Genomic DNA, 20,664 nt, shown 5'->3' on the forward strand with positions numbered 1-20,664 from the left:
CTGTTAGTGAAGTATTTAAGTGACTGTATTTGAAGTAAAAAAAAAAAAGAAACCTAAAGTCAACTCCTACCTGTTGTCCGTGCTGTGCGATGGAAAATGAGGATACAGAGCACACAGAAGGGCAGCAATTGCAGAGTTTGAAGTGCTCAGTGTGTACCTGTAAAGTGTTAAAAATAAGGCATGAAACATTTCAAAAATATAAAAAGAAAACATTTACAAATGTATTTTAAACTGTACTTTGTAACCAGAATGTTCCAACATGTACTCTGTTAATTAGCAGCATGTGTACTATGATTAAATTGTCATGGATTGCATTTTACTATATTCACACAATAACTTGTTAAAATGTGGTTTCCTGTCGACTTTCACCACAAATATTGTACATTTGGGAAGTGCATTTCTTATGTATAACAAATGTATATGCTTTCATTTTTACTTAGTAGCCATTTCACTTATCTCACCAGTCTAAAAATGTATACATTTAAAGCTTTTAAAACAGAATGTCATTCTTATGTGGCTGAATGCACTGCCGTGCCCCTAGGACTTATAATCAGTTTAACAAGACGGGATATAATGCAAGAAATGTATATTTTAAATCAAATCTGTTAAGGTTTCCTTGCTTTAACCTAATGTTGGTTTAATAGATATACCGGTTGTACAAAACAAAACCTCTGCCACTGTCATGTAAGCCAGGTTGGAACTGAGTGGTGTTATTAAAGAGGTATGCATTGCCATTCCTCAATGATTGCCACCAGGAAGTTAGCAGTGGAGATCTCAGCAAAGTCTGCTCTTCAGAATGATCCATTGTCATCAATGCTGATACTTGCTCACAAACATCCAATAAAAGGATCATCTGTGCAGTTTTTTGGATGTGAAACTACAGTACAACTACAGTATTTGCCCCCTGTCTGATTTTCTGCATTTTTGCATATTTTTGACACTGAATGTTATCAGATCTTCAACCAAAACCTAATATTAGATAAAAGGGACCCTGAGTGAACACATAACACAACAATGTGATACATATTTCAGTTATTTATTAAAGAAAGTTATGCAACACCCAATGCCTCTGTGTGAAAAAGTTATCGCCCCCTTCGACTCAATAACTGGTTACGCCACCTTTAGCAGCAATAACTGCAACCAAACGCTTCCTGTAGTTATTGATTAGTCTCTCACAGCGCCGTGGAGGAATTTTGGCCCACTCCTCCATGCAGAACTGCTTCAACTCAGCGACATTTATGGGTTTTCAAGCATGAACTGCTTGTTTCAAGTCCTGTCACAACATCTCAATGGGGTTTAGGTCTGGACTTTGACTAGGCCATTCCAAAACTTAAAATTTCTTGTTCTTCAATCACTCTGATGTAGACTTGCTTGTGTGTTTCGGATCATTGTCTTGCAGCATGACCCAGCTGCACTTCAGCTTCAGCTCACCGATGGATGGCCTGACATTCTCCTGTAGAATTCTCTGATACAGGGCGGAATTCATGGTTCCTTCAATGATGGCAAGGCGTCCAGGTCCTGATGCAGCAAAGCATCCCCAAACTATGACACTACCACCACCATGCTTGACCGTTGGTATGAGGTTCTTACTGTTGAATGCAGTGTTTGGTTTTCGCCAGACATAACGGGGCCCATGTCGGCCAAAAAGTTCCACTTTTGACTCATCTGTCCATAGAACATTGTTCCAGAACTCTTGAGGATCATCCAGGTGCTTTTTGGCAAACTTGAGATGAGCATTCATGTTCTGCTTGGTGAGCAATGGTTTCTGCCTTGCTACTCTGCCATGAATCCCATTATTGCCCAGTGTCTTTCTAATGGTGGAGTCATGAACACTGACCTTAGCCGAGGCGAGAGAGGCCTGCAGATCCCTGGATGTTGTTCTAGGGTTCTTTGTAACTTCCTGGACGATTTTACGCCTTGCTCTTGGAGAGATTTTGGCAGGACGGCCACTCCTGGGAAGATTCACTACTGTCCCAAGCTTTCTCCATTTGGACAATATGGCTCTGACTGTGGTTCGCTGGAGCCCCAGAGCCTTAGAAATGGCTTTGTAACCCTTTCCAGACTGATAGGCATCAACAACTTTTTGCCGGAGGTCTTCAGGAATTTCTTTTGTTCGTGGCATGATGTGCCTCTAGAACGTGTGTGCTGACAACTTCACTCTGATGGTAAGGGCCAAAGTTAGTCAGATTTATATTGGGCAGGGCTGGCCCAAATCAGGCCTGGTTGTTAACCAAAGTACTCAAACAGCTGACCCTAATTATCCCGTTAATTGGAGTTAACTAGGGGGGGCAATAACTTTTTCACACCTGAAGATTGCGTGTTTGATTACCTTTCATTTGCACACCAAACAAATGAAAGAAGTGCCAAACTTTGGTGTCATTTTTTCTCTCAGACTCCTTCTATACACTACTACAACCCACAAAGAAATCTGACCAAATATAATGTGAAAAATGTGCAAAATCAGACAGGGAGCAAATACTTTTTCACGGCACTGTAAGTGCCTATGATCAGCTCTCCACCTAAGTGAGATCTGCTGACATGCCAACCATGAAAAACTCACTTGCAACATGGAGTTATATATAAAATAACTCAGAGGGGATCCAACAACAACAACAAAAAAAAGCGAGGGAAAGTCTACTAACATATTGCAGGTGTTTCTATTTTACTCGGATCCCTATATATTTCAGGCACAATGCTATATACCTTCCACCCCCCAGGAAGAGAAGCCCCAGTGCCATGTGGTGAGCCATGTGGAACCCATAGTTCAGCTCTCCGCCTGTCTTCTTGTGCATGAAGCGACAAAGCTGGAGGACTTTCAGGTTCCCGGAACCGGCCATCACCATGGAGAGTGACAAAAGCACAATGCTGAGGCATGTCTCCAGGTTGTAATGACCCATCTGTAATAAAAACAAAAAACAACCACATCTAATCTGGTTCTACACAGCAAGTCATCAGTAAACCAATACCTTTTTTATGTTTAATAGTATTTCCTGAATACAATCTTTGTTTTTGTGATTCATAGTAAGTTAATATGTTATCTGTAGGGTGTCTCATATCAGAACTCATTATGAAAAATGAAACAGTGAAGTATGTCTAAAAGAAATCAACTTACTATCACAGCAGTAGAAGCCGGTAAACACTGCATAAAGTTTCTTGCAAACTTGTACTGTAAGAAAAAGCCAAAAGATTTAAACATGTGAAAAAAGCTGCTAAAAGAATAAATAAAAATAAATAAATCAAAGTGACAAGAGTCCTTACCAAACAGTTAAATGCATCTGAATTAGCAGTGCCAGCAAATCGAAACCCTACAGCCATGCAGGCGCCAGCAATTATGTATATGTGGGCTTGACTGAAAAACAGGGAGATAAGCAAAAAAAAATAATAAAAAAAAAATGAATAGAATAGCTTAAATCTGATGAAGGAACCAGGGGGTCTAAAAATCCATAAAATGCTTCAGTCTGAACTTACGCCAGTGTTTCCATATTTAGGTCCTCTGAGGCTGGTACTTCTTGTGACTGAAGGGATACACTGTTCTCTCGAATAATCTAGATGCAATAGAAATTCAGCATTTCAATCTCTAGCCAAAAAACATGAGGCATTAACTGACAAAGCAGTCCTTAACTACCTAGAATGACAGATTATAAGATTCGGATTTCATTTTACTTAGGTACACTAAACTTGTCCATTAAAACAAATACAGGCATATTATACTGCATAGTATATTCAACACATACTAGCATGACTAAGGCATTATGACACACTTACTTGGGGAACATTACTGTTGATCCACTGTGCATTGGGAAGGATCTCCTCCCACATGATAAGGCACCTTGCCAATGTCTAAAGAAAATAGATTGGGCATGTTAAAGCACATTACTCTCTATTTGACATTCCCCTCTATTCTTATTTTTCCCACTGGGGGATAATGTGGATGCAGGTGTCTTTACAGTTTTGCAAATAAGGAAAACCTTGTGCAACTGTCATGAAACAGCATTCTTTAGCGGAAATCATTGTGTGTATCAGAATTTCATTGTATATGAAGGCAAAAATAGCTTAGTGTATGTTTGACTGATGCACATTAACTTTGTCGTTCGTTTTTAGAAAAGTCAACATTTCAACATCCTGAATACTATATAAAATGACTAAAGACTTTTAGTCACCCTCTACATTTCACATTAGCTTGGTAGAGTATTATTATTATTACAACTACCAATCTCCCTTTTTTTATAAACTTAAGGCCAATAAACTATTTATCTTTCTTCAGCCCTGATTTTAACTGCTAGCGCAGTCTATGTTTTTACTAGCAGTATAATTTTTACTAGTAATAAGAAACCCCAACAAGCCTGCTGGTAACCCCCTCTCAATTCACACTTACAATGGTCTTGGTAATTATAACCGCAATGCAAATGTCCTTTAGCCAATTTAATTCTTGTAACGGTTTAGTAGACTTGCATTTTATTCCTCCTGCTGTTTTATTTCATGTTGCCTTCTACTAGCCAATATAGTAAAGTGTGAATTCACCACAATTTTTGGCTAAACACTGTTTTCTATGTGGCTTTGTGTGACTGACTCAGAATGTAAGTTTTCAATAAATTTATAACCCAAGGCAATTCATATGGCAAGTGAAAACAATGTATGGCTACTAATCGATATTTCAAAACATGCAGTTTGGGAAAACGATATTTACAAAAAAAAAAAAATATATATATATATATATATATATATATATATATATATATATATATATATATATATATATATATATATATCATACTAAAGTGTCTTTCTGGGCCCGTGATTGGGTAAACATGATAACAAAAAAAAACAAAAAAAAAAAACACTGCATTTTATTGACTTACTGGGCCACCATACTTTGCTGTACATATTGGAAACACATATCATACGATAGCGGAGGGATTGAATTTCACTCCGATATATATTTTTTTTTTTCATGTGACAGAGGGGTATTTACATTTTAAAGGGTAGTGAAAGTTTTCAGCAGCATGCAGACAGTAAACATCAGAGGAACTTTAGAGGCAAGAAACAAAAACACTGTAAATCTGATGTATTTGACTCATAATTACATTAGAACATGTATTCTGTCATGTGTTATTACATACGTTTTTACAACATTTATAAATATCAAGTAATGAGTGTATATAAGCAGATCATTTTTCATTCATAACATTTGTATCAGTTATTTTTTTTTCCATTATTACTGATAATGGAATGAAGAACTATTGTTTTATTTATAAATATATTATTTTGAAAAACTGTTGGTTATAAAAACAACAAAAAAACAAATCAGTGCTGTAGGTTATTTTCTTTTTGATTTTCTATTACAATTTATCCTAGCATAATTCACAGTATCACCAGGATCACTTAAGGTATTTGGAACATTCACCCAATGTTTGCGAGTCAAATTGCATTATGGGGGAAATGGGAGTTACGACCTTACCATGTAATAACCGATTCCGCACTATAACAGGTCGCGTTATAACGGGGTAGCACTGTACTAAATATAGTGTTGAAAAAAAATAGAGAAGTTGTTATGGTTTCTGAAGTACTTTATAATGTTCCCCCGTGTTCTGAAAACAAGGACACCAATTCGAAGATGCTACTATTAAAAATATATATAAATATATAAATAAATAAAGTGAATTTTTATATAGTCCATGGGCCAGACAGGGTAGGTGGTACCAAATGACCTTCATACCAGTGAACAAGGATGGTAAACCAATGCTAGAAATGCATGCTGGACATTCCAAATGAGTAGCTTTATCAATTTACACGTGTTTGAATTTTGCATCTGTATATGTATTAGGATTTGAAGGTTCAGGTCTGTGCATGCACAATCTTACCTTTTCCTTTTTATGTTTCAGGGCTGTGATTGACTGAATTTTGTCAACCATGGAATCAGAGGATAGTGACTATGAACCCAAGCTGCCAAAACCAGCCAAAAGACCAAAAACTGGACACTGGAACATGTATCATATGCAGTTACCAAGTGCCAACAAGCAAGCTGACAAAGCCCAGGGACATTATGTCATGGCATACACTCTTGGAGGCTGCAAAAATACGAGACTTTGCTCCATTTCTTCGATATGGATTGATCACTGAGGAGAGTCCTGATATATGGTATGAGAGGAAATGTTGCAACGACTTCATGTACAAGTAGTCATTGGAGAAACTGCAAGCCGCAAAAAAGGGGCTGTGCAGGATCTTCTGACCCTAGTTCTTAACTCAGGCGCATGCAAAGGCAGGCTAACGGTAGTAAGTTAATTGTTTATCTTGCCAAGTGTATATTTTGCGACAAATGCAGCAAATATGTGAAAGGAAGTCACACCCGTGAGAAACTACTCCAATGTGTGGACTTGCATGCAGAGAACACTGTTCTAGATGCAGCAGCGAGAATGGTGACAAATGAGCGGACTAAGGAAGAGATGAAGATGGATAAATGGATTTTGGCCCTCACCTCGCATGATATAGTGGCTGCTGAAGCTACCATAAAATCGTGCTATATTGGGGCCAGAACCATCAAAACTGTTTTATGTATATCTATGTATATCAATCAGTAGTTATCTGACAAATGTCATTTTATTACCATGAAAAAAAAACACAGCCCTAATTATGGCTAAAAAGTAGTGATAAAAAGGCCATGTTTATTGTGTAAAAAGTTCAATTCTTGTAACACTTTTTTCAAATAAATGTATTCACAATACATATTTATATGTGTGTTTATTCAATTTGTCAAATAATCCTTATACCCTGGCATGAAAAGAGGAGATAACATAAGCAATCACATTTTTAACCCCCCCCCCCCCCCCCAGTAAATCACCATTGTGTTCTACATCAAAGTATGACAGTGGATAGATGTGGCTCTTCTTCCATGCATTGTGTCAACAGATAACACTCCTGTTTACTGGGTCCCATTTGCAAAACCTTCTGTTTACACGCCTTATAAATGAACTGTCTGCCTCTGACTGTCCTCACTCTGTTGATCAGCAGGGTTGCTAGCAGTATCAACACTATCCTCCACTGTATTACTGGCCTGTTCTGTAGCCTGCTGCAACTCTTCACTTTCCTCCTCTTCATCGCTATCCAACTCCTGTTCTTGTGGCTCAAGAGCAATAAACATGTTTGCAGGTTCTGGACTCTCCTCCTGCATGCTGCTGAACTCAGTTCTACCCTAGTCCCCTAGATCGTTGCATTTGCATATCCTACCAAGCTGCTAAAATACACAAACTACAAATCAGTAGGAAAACCTATAGGCTATAGTAAAGATACATCATGTTGATACATCACTAACATGCTAAAATCTGCCACCATGCATATGTTATTGTCGTTCAACTCGTTTTATTATTATTATTATTATTATTATTATTATTATTATTATTATTATTATTATTATTATTATCGATAACTAAGACAATAACAACGTACACTTATAATGCTACAAAGAACATTTGCCAAACTAAAAACTGAGTGATGATGTACTGTATGTACATATACAGAATTGTCATACTATATGCAAAATGTTTGAATATCATCTGTATAAATGACATTGTTTAGCAGTACAAAATCTATTTTCCCTGCCGGGGATGAAAATTGAAAGAGCAGAGCCTGGGATACAAAAAGAAGTGCCAGGGACATACCTCTTTCAAATCGCATCCTGTTGACATACTTTGCAAAACAACATTTTCTAAATAAAGTCACAAGAGGCACAATTACAAACCTGTTTTATCTAATCAATCTGCCATGCAAAAAAGGAGCTTCATTAATTAAATGTATTATTTAGAACATAAGAAAGTTTACAAACGAGAGGAGGCCATTCAGCCCATCTTGTTTGTTTGGTTGTTAGTAACTTATTGATCCCAGAATCTCATCAAGCAGCTTCTTGAAGGATCCCAGGGTGTCAGCTTCAACAACATTACTGGGGAGTTGGTTCCATACCCTCACAATTCTCTGTGTAAAAAAGTGCCTCCTATTTTCTGTTCTGAATGCCCCTTTATCTAATCTCTATTTGTGACCCCTGGTCCTTGTTTCTTTTTTCAGGTTGAAAAAGTCCCCTGGGTCGACATTGTCTATACCTTTTAGGATTTTGAATGTTTGAATCAGATCGCCAAGACTGAATAGATTCAATTCTTTTAGCCTGTCTGCATACGACACGCCTTTTAAACCCGGGATAATTCTGGTTGCTCTTCTTTGCACTCTTTCTAGAGCAGCAATATCCTTTTTGTTGCGAGGTGACCAGAACTAGGTGAGGTCTTACTAATGCATTGTAAAGTTTTAACATTACTTCCCTTGATTTAAATTCAACACTTCTCACAATATATCCGAGCATCTTGTTGGCCTTTTTTATAGCTTCCCCACATTGTCTAGATGAAGACATTTCTGAGTCAACATAAACTCCTAGGTCTTTTTCAAAGTTCCCTTCTTCAATTTCAGTATCTCCCATATGATATTTATCATGCACATTTTTATTGTCTGCATGCAATACTTTACACTTTTCTCTATTAAATCTAATTTGCCATGTGTCTGCCCAGTTCTGAATGCTGTCTAGATCATTTTGAATGACCTTTGCTGTTGCAACAGTGTTTGCCACTCCTCCTATTTTTGTGTCGTCTGTAAATTTAACAAGTTTGCTTACTATACCAGAATCTAAATCATTAATGTAGATTAGGAATAGAAGAGGACCTAATACTGATCCCTGTGCTACGTCACTGGTTACCTCGCTCCATTTTGAGGTTTCTCCTCTAATCAGTACTTTCTGTTTTCTACATGTTAACCACTCCCTGATCCATGTGCATGCATTTCCTTGAATCCCTACTGCGTTCAGTTTGAGAATTAATCTTTTATGCAGGACTTTGTCAAAAGCTTTCTGGAAATGTAAATAAACCATGTCGTATGCTTTGCAATTATCCATTTTCAATGTTGCATCCTCAAAAAAGTCACGCAGGTTAGTTAGACACGATCTCCCTTTCCTAAAACCATGCTGACTGTCTCCCAGGATACTGTTACCATACAGGTAATTTTCCATTTTAGATTTTATTATAGTTTACATAAGTTTACATATAATAGAAGTCAGGCTTATTGGTCTGTAGTTACCTGGTTCGGTTTTGTCTCCCTTTTTGTGGATCGGTATTACGTTTGCAATTTTCCAGTCTGTTGGTACAACCCCTGTGTCAAGAGACTGTTGCATGATCTTGGTTAGCGGTTTGTAAATAACTTCTTTAATTTCTTTGATTACTATTGGGAGGATCTCATCCGGCCCAGGGGAATTGTTTATTTTAAGAGCTCCTAGTTCCTTTAACACTTCTGCCTCTGTTATGCTAAAGTTATTTAAAATTGGAAAGGAACAGGTCGACATGTGGGGTATGTTGTCCGTGTCCTCCTTTGTAAAAACCTGTGAAAAGTAATCATTTAATATATTTGCTAATTTTTTTTCTTCATCTATGATTTTGCCGTTTGTGTCTCTTAGACATTTAACTTCCTCTTTGAATGTTCTCTTGCTGTTATAATATTGGAAAAACATTTTGGAATTGGTTTTAGCCCTCTTAGCAATATTGATTTCTATCTCTCTCTTGGCCTTTCTAACTTCCTTTTTGACTAGTGTTTGCAGTTCCAAGTACTCTTTCTGTGTACTTTGTTTTTGGTCCTTTTTAAACGCTTTGTAAAGTGCCTTTTTTTGCTGGATATTTTTTTTAATTGATCTATTAAACCATTTTGTTTTAGATTTAGATTTGTCTACTTTTGGGATGTTATTGTTTTGTGCCTCTAGTACTACCTTTTTAAAAAACAGCCATCCTTTTTCTGTGGATGTTTTCTCTATTTTACTCCAATCTACTTCTGTTAGTCTCTGTTTCATACCTTCATAGTTTGCTTTTCTAAAATTGTAAACCTAAGCTTTAGTCATTACTTTTGGGGTTTTAAAAAATACTTTGAATGAGACCATGTTGTGGTCTGAGTTTGCCAATGGCTCTCTGACCTCTGTTTTAGTTATTCTGTCTTCGTCATTTGAAAAGACTAAATCAAGGCATGCCTCCCCTCTAGTCGGTGCCTTGACAAATTGCGTTAGGAAGCAGTCATTTGTCATTTCCACCATTTCAATTTCGTCCGTCGTGCTCCCCATTGGGTTCTCCCATTTTATATGGGGGAAGTTGAAATCCCCCATTAGTATGGCTTCTCCTTTGCTACACACATTTCTAATGTCATTGTATAATACATTATTTTGCTCAGCGTCTGAATTTGGCAGTCTATAGCATGCTCCTATTATTATGCCCTTTGAATTTTTGTCCATTATTCTGACCCATATTGATTCGGCGTTGTTTTCTTTGTCCAGATTTAACACCTGGGCTTCAAGACTATTTCTTATGTATAGCGCTACCCCTCCGTCTCTTCTGTCCTACCTGTCTTTCCTATACAGTGTGTACCCACTAATATTATATTCGTCTCCATCACTCTCAGACAACTAAGGTTCTGTAACACCTATCACATCGTAGTTACTTGTTAGTGCAGTAGCTTCAAGTTCTAACATTTTGTTTCTGAGACTTCTAGCATTAAGATAAATACATTTAATAGTTGTCTTACCTGAGTTGTTGCCCTTGTTTTGATGTGGTCCCCCTTCTGTTTTTTTTGTTTTCTACCCCCTTCCTTTCTAGTTTAAATGCTTCTGGACCTCCTCAAGGATCCTTTCTCCAAGATGACTTAGAGACTAGGGTATGTGAACTATGCATCAGCTGCAGAAAAAATGTCATCGCCCGTGACCTCTGACCTCTCCTAAAGGTAAAACGTGATGCATGACATCATCAACATACACAACTGGCTATAAAACTGCCTATAACTTCTTATCGGCTGCACCAAAATGCACGAAATTTGACACAGATGTAGAGGACTATGGGATGTTGTGCCATGGTCAATATGGCGGCCTTTGGTCACATGGCGTGGCAGCCATCTTGGATTTAATGAAAATTGAGCAATTTTCAAAAGTCGTCTTCTCATGAACGGTAAATACCACAGCTGTGAAAAATGTTGTACATAGTGCACTAACCAATGCGCTTAAATTTCACGATAACTGCTTGGAAGCCTTTATAGTTGCTAGCAACTCTAGTTATTATTATTATTATTATTATTATTATTATTATTATTATTATTATTATTCCCAAACAACATCGCAGAGTTATGAAAATGCATGCGTAAGTAGATGCCTATGGCTGGACAACCAGACTGGCGTCCCAAATGAAAAAGTCACATGGTTCGACCGCCATATTGGATCTTGTGGAAATTTTGGGTAATTTTTCAAAACTCTTGCCGTTAAAAACAACTTAAGGTGGAACTACGACAAAGGCAGCAGATAGTGCAGCAATGGCCTATAAAAAACATATGTTCAATCGAGGTCGATTGAACAATTACTTTGCCCGCTACGCTGGATTGGCGCCAAATATTCAACAATCTTCTTGTCTTAAACCGCAAAGTCAATCGACACCTAAATTGGCACGCATGTTCATGACCAGGTCCTTTCTACCGTTTGTAAAATCCACGCATTTTCGTTACAAAACATGGCCGCGGTGTGCAACTAACCGTTTCACGATGGCTCTATTTATTATTATTATTATTATTTATTTCTTAGCAGACGCCCTTATCCAGGGCGACTTACAATTGTTACAAGATATCACATTATACATTATTTCACATTATACAGATATCACATTATTTTACATACAATTACCCATTTATACAGTTGGGTTTTTACTGGAGCAATCTAGGTAAAGTACCTTGCTCAAGGGTACAGCAGCAGTGTCCCCTACCAGGGATTGAACCCACGACCCTCCGATCAAGAGTCCAAAGCCCTAACCACTACTCCACACTGCTGCCCATCAACGTCAAACTGCTCCTGTTCACACACGGTGTAATCAATCAACATGAAACTTGGTAGGTATCATCCCGTGTAGATTACAGTTCAGATGCAAAACAAATTGTGCTCCTGCGTCAACCAAGATGGTGGCCTGATGCATTTTTTTGGAAAAACCTTTCAAAATCATATTCTTGGGAAGCAGTGAACCATTTAATCTGAAACTTTGCATAGGTCACCAGCAACCAAATCATTTTGAAGTTGCTGCGATAAATATGACTATCAAAATGGCTGCCACCAAATTCGCCAAAACGGCCAGACCTACGTTTCGTTCTTAAATTTAAAACCGCTTCAGTTGAACACAGTTTAGTTGATAAACTCCAGAGTTGACAAGCATCATCCCTGTGTCAAAACAATTGACTTTTTCAAAAATTGTGTTTGTGCGTAAGGCAAGATGGCCGCCTCACACATTTCCTTAAAAACCTTTCAAAATCTTCTTCTTGGGAAGCAGTGAACTGATTGATCTGAAACTTCGCATACGTCATCAACAACCAAACCCGCTTCAAGTTTGCTAAACAAAAGTTGCTGCGATAAATTCTACTATCTAAATGGCTGCCACCAAATTCGGCTGACGGCACACGCTTCGGAGGACAGCGTGTTCGTCTTTGCTGCTCCCGAGTCAGCACGGGGGTGGTAGCGGTGAGCTGAGCCTAAAAATAATTGGATATGCCAAATTGAGAGAAATAAAATAATTGGCAAATATTAAATTTAAAAAAAATGCCTTGAACTTGACCTTTGACCTCTCTAAGGTCAAATGCAAAACTATCTTATAACTCCTTTTAGTGTGCAGATAGGGTAATGGTTACAATGAAACACATCGAGCAACCCATATATGCTCCTATGGTACAATCTACTACAAAGATTAGTAGAGGCCAATGGGCTACTATGCCACATATTAAATACGGTCATAGGTCGCATGGTCTAGCGCTTGGACCCCGGTCATTGCTGCTTGCAGCTATATTATTATTCTTTTTTTTTTTCCTTCAGCCACCGGAATCAAGTCTAATTTTGAAGCCACTAAAACTACGAGAACCATTGCAGCTACTGTCCTCAAACTTCACAAATACGTTGATGACGGTATGTAATTACACATATCACTTTTTGGGGGTGACACCACATGACGTGTACCCGCCATTTTGGATTTTACGTTTGCGCCTTAAAATGCAACTCCTCCAGAACCGCTGGACCCATTAAACTGAAACTTTGCAGGTATCTTAACCCTTTGCGGTCCACTGTCGGACCTGGTCCGACATTGCAATTATTCCTATCCAGTCCATTGTCGGACCCTGTCCGACATCATCAAAAAAACGCAAAAAATGGGTTTCTAGTCGTTTTTTCTCCGGAAGAAGCCGAGAAAACCATTCAATGGCCGAGTGGGAGCGACAGGAGCCGAGACAAGCCGAAAAAAATAAAAAATAAAAATAAAGGCGTATCTCATGAATAGTCATACCTGCCCCTGGCATTACATAGGGGCGGTCATAAGGAAACAAGCTGTCTGATACAGCATCATCGCACAGAGACTATCACGGACATTTGCAGAGCTTTTTTGAGATGTTATAGTAATAAAATAATGACTTGGATTGCATTATTGAGGAGTTTGCTGATAAAACGAGTGATCAGGAGATGATTATTATTATTATTATTATTTATTTATTAGCATATGTGAAAGCTATAGCGAACGAAAGGGTGGGGCGGGGATGGAGATGCCTAGTTAGTGCTTTGTTGATATGCAGGGCCTTTTAACCCTTTGCGGTCCATTGTCGGACTGGGTCCGACATTGCAATTATTCCTCTCAGGTCCTTTGTCGGACTGGGTCCGACATCATTATAGCAACGCAAAAAACGGGTTTCTAGTCGTTTTTTTCTCCGGAAAAAGCCGAGAAAACCATTCAATTGCCGAGTGGGAGCGACAGGAGCCGAGACAAGTCGAAAAAAAAGAAATAAAAAAAAATGCGTATTTCATGAATAGTCATACATGGTCTGGTATCAGATAACCGGGCGGTCGTAAGTAAACAAGCTGGCTGATCAGTGCATCAGCGCACAGAACACGGACATTTGCAGAGTTTTTTTGTGATGTTATAGTAATAATGACTTGGATCGCATTATTGAGGAGTTTGGTGATAAAACGAGTGATCAGGAGATGATTGATTGGTATGTACGACTATTATTTTTATTATTATTTATTTCTTACATAGGTGAAAGCTATAGCGAACGAAAGGGTGGGGCGGGGCTGGAGATGCCTAGTGAGTGCTTTGTTGATATGCAGGGCCATTTAAACCCGTTTGACTGTGGAAAAAATACTTTTAAACAGCGCGTCTAAAATTAACTGCACGTGTGAAAATTAATTAGACCTGGCGTGCCTGACACGCGATTAATAAATGGATTGCAAAGGGTTAAAACAAAATGATTGATGCTATGAACTGGAGTGATTCCACCTATAACGATTGATGCTATGAACTGAAGTGATTCCACCTATCACTATCTTTTCTTTTTTTTATAAAACCCTGAAGCAGCCAATGATAGCGCTAGCAGGGACTGATATTTAATTATGGTCAGCGATAATAAGCTCAGGTTACCACCCGGACAGCGCTGACACATCCCAGAGACCATGAGACTCAAAAGAACGTTTGGAGGTTAGGCAGATAAGGCCAGATAATATGCACCCTCTATATGAAAAATGCTTTCCTGTAAATTTTCCATGCATTTGAGTCTTAACAATATTGAAGTCTGCATTTTTTTTTTTTATTGGTGCATATGCATACCTGAGTAAAAATACCAGTTATGTGAACTTCTGATTATATACATTGAAATTTGGAGGAGGCACTGCCTCTCTTGCCTCCTCTAAGGAGCCACCACTGCTGCATTCCACGTAGTTTGTTTCAGCCAGAGATTTTTTAGCACTGCAAGTCGCTTCACTAAAATCTCTGACAGTGTTTGGATCTTCCTCACCTGTATTTGTTACACAGAAAAAGTATTCAGTGTAATTTAGACCAAAGCTTTATTGCCGAATGTATAGATTATGTGTGTTTTAAGCAGTTTAGTGATATAACATTTGTATTAACTTATGCTGGGTTTAGCTAACAAACCATGCAGGCACAACAACAAACAAACAAACAAACAAACAAACAAACAAACCAACCAACCACACACAGCAACGCCGCTGGTGTTAAAATTATCTCTTAGGTTTTAACTTTTTGCATATGCACGTTCCTGGTTCTTTTACAAACTGTACCCAACAACAATAGAAAATTACTTTACAGAATTCATTATTTAGAAAAAAACTTCTATCCCCAAAGGATCACCCGAAATACAGCGTGTCTAACTCTAGCGCATGCGTACGTGAGTATACAACTGTGGCAATGTGCCCCGCCCCTGTGTGCATATTATGTGTTGTATGTTGCGTGCGTGTGTTAATGTTGGTGTATAGATTGGTACATGGGATATAAACGGGTCTGTGTTTCACGTGTATTTAAAAATGTAGATTTGTATTTAGGCCAGAGGAGGGCACAAATCACTTCACGTGCTGGTAAAATGTAATGTGTGGTCACGGGAGTACACTTAACTAATTCACGTGCTGGGATTCAAGTGCGTAATTAATTAGTAATTGAATCCCAGCACAACAGTATATATAGATGCACATTTCTGTCACTCGGGGTTGGGTGTTCGTGAGTGGAGAACGGGTGAGAGAGAGAGGATAAATAAAAGTTAGTTTAAATATCAATTGCTATTACGATACTTGTTTATTTAAAACTCACCGTGTTTGTTTGTGTGTCTGTCCGTGCACCGTTTGTTTACTGTATAGTCCGTTTTGTTTGTCTCTTTATTTTGGCGTGAAGTGCCGTGTCCTGTGTTCTGTTTGTTAAACCTTTTTATTTATTTGTTATTAAACGCTGAGTCCAACCATCGCACTCAGTTTCTCTCATCATCACCGTCTGTCTGTGTGTTTCTCTCTCTGGTCTGAGTTCCTCCCTGCAGCCAGCCTGTCACAACAACTCACAAGGCTGCTTAAATATTATAGAAACGACGCTGGTCCCTAACGTGTGAATGAGAGGCGGTTACCAGCAGGCCTGTTGATGTTTCTTATTACTTAATATTTTGCCAGCAAAAAATGCAAAGATTTTTTTTTTTTTTCTTTTCTTAAATGACAAAAAAGTTTCCTCTTACCCTCAACAGAAGAAATTCAGGTTTAATGAAGTCCAGCAAAAACATAGTGTCTGGTGCCCTAAGCCAATCAGCAATAGACCTGCAACATGAAAAATAGGAGGAATATGAGAATACCTCAATGGACTGGCAATACGTTAAGTATCCCTAATATTATATCAAGTGGTTGCCGTTGTAGCCCAGATAAGATACAAATGTATGCAAAATCTTTTTTTTATTACTGCAGTCCATTTACCATCATCAATTCGGAGGGCCACCAATGCTCCTACCTGTTATTTGTTTTAAGGTAGATCATAGCCAAAGCTAGAGTTGCACCAGGACATGTAACATCCACGTTTATAGTGTCTCCTTCCTGTCAATGAAAAAAAGAAATGAGCTCTGAATCTCAAAAGCGCCATTTTTATCTATTGAAAAATTACAAACTACAGACTCCAGAAACGCAATTAAAACATGAATCCTGTTAATACACCCTTATCCAATTTTCAGTGTATTTTCCAAAAAGTAACTACAGTATTTCCCTACACTTGTTCATCACTGGGATTGAGCATGTATGCAATTTAATAAAATACACCAACATATTTTCAGTCATTTGTTGGACCATTTTTTGTCTACAATAGCCCCCCTTACAGTGAACAGAATGCCTTCACCTTGATCTGGTAACTGGGTGACTTATGTTTTTCTCTGTTTATTCCAGCCTGGGAACGCCTGTGTCCGCCAACCATATACTGGTACAACTGTTCTGGCACATTTAGATCAGACATACCAATTAGGTTACTTCCATGCTGAAAAATAAATAAATATTCAAGTAGGAATTTAGTACTCAAATAGCTAAACTTCTGTATTTTTCTTGCACCTTAAAATATTTATTGAACATTGACAATTAGTGTTAAAGTATTCTGAAGGTATATTTTACAAAACGTTGGTACTAAATGTTGTATAGATCCACTTTTGCCTGTTTCTTTTGTCTATGTAGAAACTATAACAAATTGCTACAGCATTCCTTATATGAATAATGTTAAAAGGGTTAACATATATAGTGAAACTAAATGAGATCATGTTTTTATACCTTCATGGCAATCACCTATTCTATGTTGACTGGAATTACACATAAAAATGGAGGGCACTGTACAAAAACATCTTCTAATTGGTAAACAATCTTGAAATGAAATAAGACAAAAAAAAAAAAAAAAAAAAAAAATGATGTTGACTTTTATTTTGGGATTATGAACTCACACATTTGGTGCCAGTATGAAATTAGTTTACATAACATATCATTGAATATGGCCTGGATTAAATAATGCTGTGTAAACATGGCCCTGATTTTCTTAATCCACATACCCAACCCAATCTTTTATGCCTGAATTAGAACAGCTTCATTTTGTGCAAAATGATGTTCACCTTTTTATGTGTTCAGCACATGCTAAACCCTGGGCATTTAATAGAAAAGAAAAAAGAAAAAAGAAAGCAGATACTGGGATGTATCACCACATTTCTGTTTAACAGAATACTGCAGATTACAGTAATCTGAAATGCACTTACCCCAAGACAGACCATGCCAAGAGCTAAACCAGCTGCCAGAGAGTAGGATTCCCTGTCCGTACAGTACTCCATTTCAGGACCTGGGGGACGACCTGGAGGACAAGTTACAGCTATCAGATGTATACAGTAAAACCTGTCTAATCCAGTCAATTTACATTTCAGCATTCTGTATAATTGACCAATTATTTTCTTTTTTCTTTAATTAGTAAGTCGTATGATGAATTAGTTGAAATATTATTCACTATTAACAATATGCCACCCCACCAATGGACATTTGAAAAACAATTTGGGCAACAGCAGTAAAACATATTATTAAACAACCAGGCATGAGGCACTTACATATCACAGCTTTATTACATGAGCATAACACTGCGCTTTAAACCGTTTCACCCAAACAAGATGTCATCTGACAAACATGGATTCAGGCGAGATTCTCTCGTGTATGTGTTCTCTGTGCACGGAAATCACATTTTCCCAAGCTGTCCGCAAAACTCTACGCATGACTAATTTGCATATCAAGCTCATCCTTTCCCCTTCATTTGTAAAACGGTGGGTGAAGAGGGTCTTCGAGTAAAATAATCGGAGCCAATGGAAACCCGAAATGTAGAGGGCCATTTTTTATTTGGCTCAAGCACAATGTTCCCCAAATCAGTCACGTTTAAACAGCTGTATACAGATATAATTAAACTTTAAAGAAATGTAAATAAACTTTGATGTGAAATAGTTTGTGCATGTTATGTTAACTTTTAAGAAATATGCATCACACCAATTGTTATTAATAAAACACTACGTAGCTTCTAACATTTGCCAACTTAAGACGGCATCAAGCTTGTAAAAAAATAAATAAATAATCCACACACACATTTTCAAACCGTGTTGCTGTTTTATTTGTACGATAACCAAAATGGGAATGCAGTGTCCAATCTTTAATGTACAGTACCTTGTCGTCATTACTATAGTCTATACTATAAAAGTCAATGTAACAATACCTGGGTCAGCATTACATCTTGATTTATTTTGGGAGAAAGTCCTAGCAAGTTTGTAATCAAACACATCCCAGAAAATAAAAATACACCATTAGTCTACTATCCCACAATCCTCTGCATAAGAAAGGGTTAACTGATCCAAATAAATATCTTTGACGGATCACTTAGAAAACTGGGTCATCTGCTTGTAAACATCAGCAATGTGCTTGTTACATGCAGTTAAGGAACATGCACATGACTCCTGTGTTTATTGCGCATTCACGCGAAAAACACACCAAATTTGAAAAACAAATCATAAGATAACACACTTCAATGCATTCTGCGCACCCCTCTTCATCATCCTCTAAAAAGGAAAATGACTGCAAGTTCTGTTAAGAAACTATGGTTACAAATATAGAAATCAATGTGTAGCCTTTCATTTTTTGCAAAAGGAACGAAGACTTAACTAAGTCTAAAACTAAATCATATGAGTTGGTAATTCATAGTTTTGTAACATGTTTCTGTAATGTCCATCCCATTAGAATAAACAAAGTTAATTAAGAAACAAACAAAACAACAATTATAATAAACCTATTTGAAATAAAAAATAAAAATAAAAAATGATATATAGACACATTAGGTCTGCGATTAACACGTTCATTTCTTGGAGATTCATTTTTTTTAACGCGTGTTAATCACACTCCTCTGTCTTGACCCTCTTAGCATTCCGTAATTTATTCCCTGCGGCACCATTTTAATATAAAGGCAACGAGTGCAGTCGGCGTTTGCATAGGACGTTATAGTCCATGAGACAAAACTCAGAAAGCCCTTAGTTTTTTAGTTGGCTACACCCCCTGTTTTTTGGTATCATTTTGTTCCATATCTCAGGGCTTGAATCTCATTTTTGTGTGCTGGGGGGATTTCCCCTCTATGCTGCAGCCAATGGGGGGGATTCCAAAATTTTAGGGGGGAATGGCAAAAGAAAAGGCACTTTTGCATATAAAAAACTATATATATATATATATATGTATATATATATATATATATATATATATATATATACAGACGGACGTGCTCAAATTTGTTGGTACCCTTACAGCTCATTGAAATAATGCTTCATTCCTCCTGAAAAGTGATGAAATTAAAAGCTATTTTATCATGTATACTTGCATGCCTTTGGTATGTCACAGAATAAAGCAAAGAAGCTGTGAAAAGAGATGAATTATTGCTTATTCTACAAAGATATTCTAAAATGGCCTGGACACATTTGTTGGTACCCCTTAGAAAAGATAATAAATAATTGGATTATAGTGATATTTCAAACTAATTAGTTTTTTTAATTAGTATCACACATGTCTCCAATCTTGTAATCAGTCATTCAGCCTATTTAAATGGAGAAAAGTAGTCACTGTGCTGTTTGGTATCATTGTGTGCACCACACTGAACATGGACTAGAGAAAGCAAAGGAGAGAGGAGATCAGAAAGAAAATAATAGACAAGCATGGTAAAGGTAAAGGCTACAAGACCATCTCCAAGCAGCTTGATGTTCCTGTAACAACAGTTGCAAATATTATTAAGAAGTTTAAGGTCCATGGAACTGTAGCCAACCTCCCTGGGCGCGGCTGCAAGAGGAAAATCGACCCCAGATTGAACAGAAGGATAGTGTGAATGGTAGAAAAAGAACCAAGGATAACTGCCAAAGAGATGCAAGCTGAACTCCAAGGTGAAGGTACGTCAGTTTCTGATCGCACCATCTGTCGCTTTTTGAGCGAAACTGGGCTCCATGGAAGAAGACCCAGGAGGACTCCACTTTTGAAAGAAAAACATAAAAAAGCCAGACTGGAATTTGCTAAAATGCATATTGACAAGCCACAATCCTTCTGGGAGAATGTCCTTTGGCCAGATGAGTCAAAACTGGAGCTTTTTGGCAAGTCACATCAGCTCTATGTTCACAGATGAAAAAATGAAGCTTTCAAAGAAAAGAACACCATACCTACAGTGAAACATGGAGGAGGCTCGGTTATGTTTTGGGGCTGCTTTGCTTCACCTGGCACAGGGTGCCTTGAATCTGTGCAGGGCACAATGAAAT

At 37.7% G+C, this 20,664-nt stretch overlaps 1 protein-coding gene across 3 annotated transcripts in view; it reads right to left on the minus strand.

The window, feature by feature from the left end:
* The window catches only part of anapc1 (anaphase promoting complex subunit 1), a 121,623-nt gene that overhangs the window by 36,135 nt on the left and 64,824 nt on the right, over window positions 1-20,664 (minus strand). For all 3 annotated transcript variants that reach the window (XM_059025380.1, XM_034019160.3, XM_034019159.3), the window contains exons 30-39: window positions 17,611-17,702; window positions 16,719-16,853; window positions 16,341-16,423; window positions 16,075-16,153; window positions 3,766-3,840; window positions 3,469-3,545; window positions 3,259-3,349; window positions 3,113-3,166; window positions 2,704-2,897; window positions 71-157 (exon numbers count right to left, since the gene is read on the minus strand). In XM_059025380.1, the coding sequence (XP_058881363.1) occupies window positions 71-157; window positions 2,704-2,897; window positions 3,113-3,166; window positions 3,259-3,349; window positions 3,469-3,545; window positions 3,766-3,840; window positions 16,075-16,153; window positions 16,341-16,423; window positions 16,719-16,853; window positions 17,611-17,702 (967 nt within the window). The remainder of the gene's footprint in view (window positions 1-70; window positions 158-2,703; window positions 2,898-3,112; window positions 3,167-3,258; window positions 3,350-3,468; window positions 3,546-3,765; window positions 3,841-16,074; window positions 16,154-16,340; window positions 16,424-16,718; window positions 16,854-17,610; window positions 17,703-20,664) is intronic.

This window comes from Acipenser ruthenus, chromosome 6 (genome assembly GCF_902713425.1).
Source record: "Acipenser ruthenus chromosome 6, fAciRut3.2 maternal haplotype, whole genome shotgun sequence".
In the NCBI taxonomy this organism is placed as follows: domain Eukaryota; kingdom Metazoa; phylum Chordata; class Actinopteri; order Acipenseriformes; family Acipenseridae; genus Acipenser; species Acipenser ruthenus.